Here is a 1,664-nt window from a genome sequence, read left to right on the forward strand (position 1 = left end):
GCGCTCAATCCCCTCATCAAGATCATTGATGCATCTTGTCTCTTCCACCCCAGGTTGACTTTTGGCGTCACCCCACCAGACCCGGCCACCCAGCCGACCTGCGGGTGCCCTTCCCCAGCCTCCAAGGAGTCAAAGTCTTCCTGGAGTTCAACAGCATTTCCTACAGCATCATGATCGAGGATGTGCAGGTAAGGGCTGTGGTGGGAAGCAGCATGAGCTCCTGCAGTTCAGAAAAACCCAACCTCTGCTCCTTCATGCTTCTTTGATGGTTGTGGGGTTTTTTTCCTCCTAAACAGGAATTACTGGATGAGGAGAAGAAAACCATGGCAAGGTCCAGGAGGGTAGAGAGAAGCATCAGCACGTTTGATTTTGCTTCCTACCACACGATAGAGGAGGTACTTGGCTCTGCAGCACATTTACTTTGTCTTGCTGGAGTCACACTCAGCCCATGTCATAGTTGGATCCACACGGTGAAGTTTGTGGTGGCAGCAAGAACCCCTGGGACTTGCCTCTCCTCCCTGGGTGGAGGTTTTAGCTGAGCTGAGGGACCAAGCATCCCTCCGTGTTCACTGTGACCTCTCTTGGCATCTCCCCAGTTCACTGGAAGACAACTTCAACATCATTTTGGGGGTGAAACGCTGCGCTTGGAGCCCAGTAGGTGGCTGATGGAGGCTGTGATGGTGTTGGGGGATCTCAGAGCTTTGTGTCCCCCTCACTGTTTATCTGCTTTTGCAAAAATCTCTGTGTTGTGTACCTCCCTGCTCGCACAGAGATCCAAGCACCTGGTCTTCACTGAGGAAGCACCAGGTCTTCTCCAGGGAAGCTTTGCATATTGCATAGAAACATAGAATCACAGAATCCTGGAATGTCTCAGGCTGGAAGGGACCTCAGAGATCATCTGATCCAGCCCTGCCATGGGCAGGGACGCCCTGAACCAGCCCAGGTTGCTCACGGCCTCATCCAAGGCCTGGACCACCCCGGGGGGGGGGCCAGCCCCAGCCTCTCTGGGCAATCTAGTCCAGAGTCTGGCCACCCTCGCACTCAACAATTTCTTCCCCAGATCCAGCCTAAACCCCTTCTCCTTCAATTTAAACCCATTTCCCTTGTCCTGTCGCTGGACACTCTTGTCCAAAGTCCCTCCCCAGCCTCCCTGTAGGTTCCTTTTAGTTATAAGGTGCCCCCAGAGTCTTCTCCAGGTTTAACAATCCCAGCTCCCTCAGCCTGTTCTCATATCAAGGATCATCTTTGTGTCCCTCTTCTGAACTCGTCCCAACAGCTCCCTGTCCCTCTTATGGTGGGGACACCAGAACTGGACGCAGCATTCAAGGTGGGGTTTCCCAAGAGCAGAGTAAAGGGGGAGCTTTACTCTGCTCTTGTGAGCACTTTTTCTATCTGGTGCTGGAAACCCTAAAACTCCAAAGAAAAATCCTGGGTGAGCCTCGTGACCCTGCAGCTCCTCTTTCAGATCTACGCCTGGATGGATGTTCTGGTGGACGATCATCCCAACCTCGTTAGCAAGCTCCAGATCGGGCAGAGCTACGAGAACAGGTCCCTGTACGTGCTGAAGGTGGGTACCAGGGGAACCCTCACCTTGCCCAGCCCTGGCAGGGACCGGGGCTCAAATCCTTCAGCCCTGGCAGGGACCGGGGCTCAAAGTCTTCGTT

At 53.9% G+C, this 1,664-nt stretch overlaps 1 protein-coding gene across 1 annotated transcript in view; it reads left to right on the forward strand.

Annotated features, from left to right (window-relative positions):
- Window positions 1-53: 53 nt before the first annotated feature.
- LOC104276032 (carboxypeptidase A1-like) overlaps window positions 54-1,664 on the forward strand; it is a gene marked incomplete at its 5' end in the record, with an annotated part of 3,286 nt that continues 1,675 nt past the window's right edge. The window contains 3 exons of the mRNA XM_009872184.1: window positions 54-188; window positions 297-395; window positions 1,466-1,624. Of these exons, the coding sequence (XP_009870486.1) occupies window positions 54-188; window positions 297-395; window positions 1,466-1,624 (393 nt within the window). The remainder of the gene's footprint in view (window positions 189-296; window positions 396-1,465; window positions 1,625-1,664) is intronic.

Source organism: Apaloderma vittatum, unplaced genomic scaffold (genome assembly GCF_000703405.1).
Source record: "Apaloderma vittatum isolate BGI_N311 unplaced genomic scaffold, ASM70340v1 scaffold37100, whole genome shotgun sequence".
NCBI lineage: Eukaryota > Metazoa > Chordata > Aves > Trogoniformes > Trogonidae > Apaloderma > Apaloderma vittatum.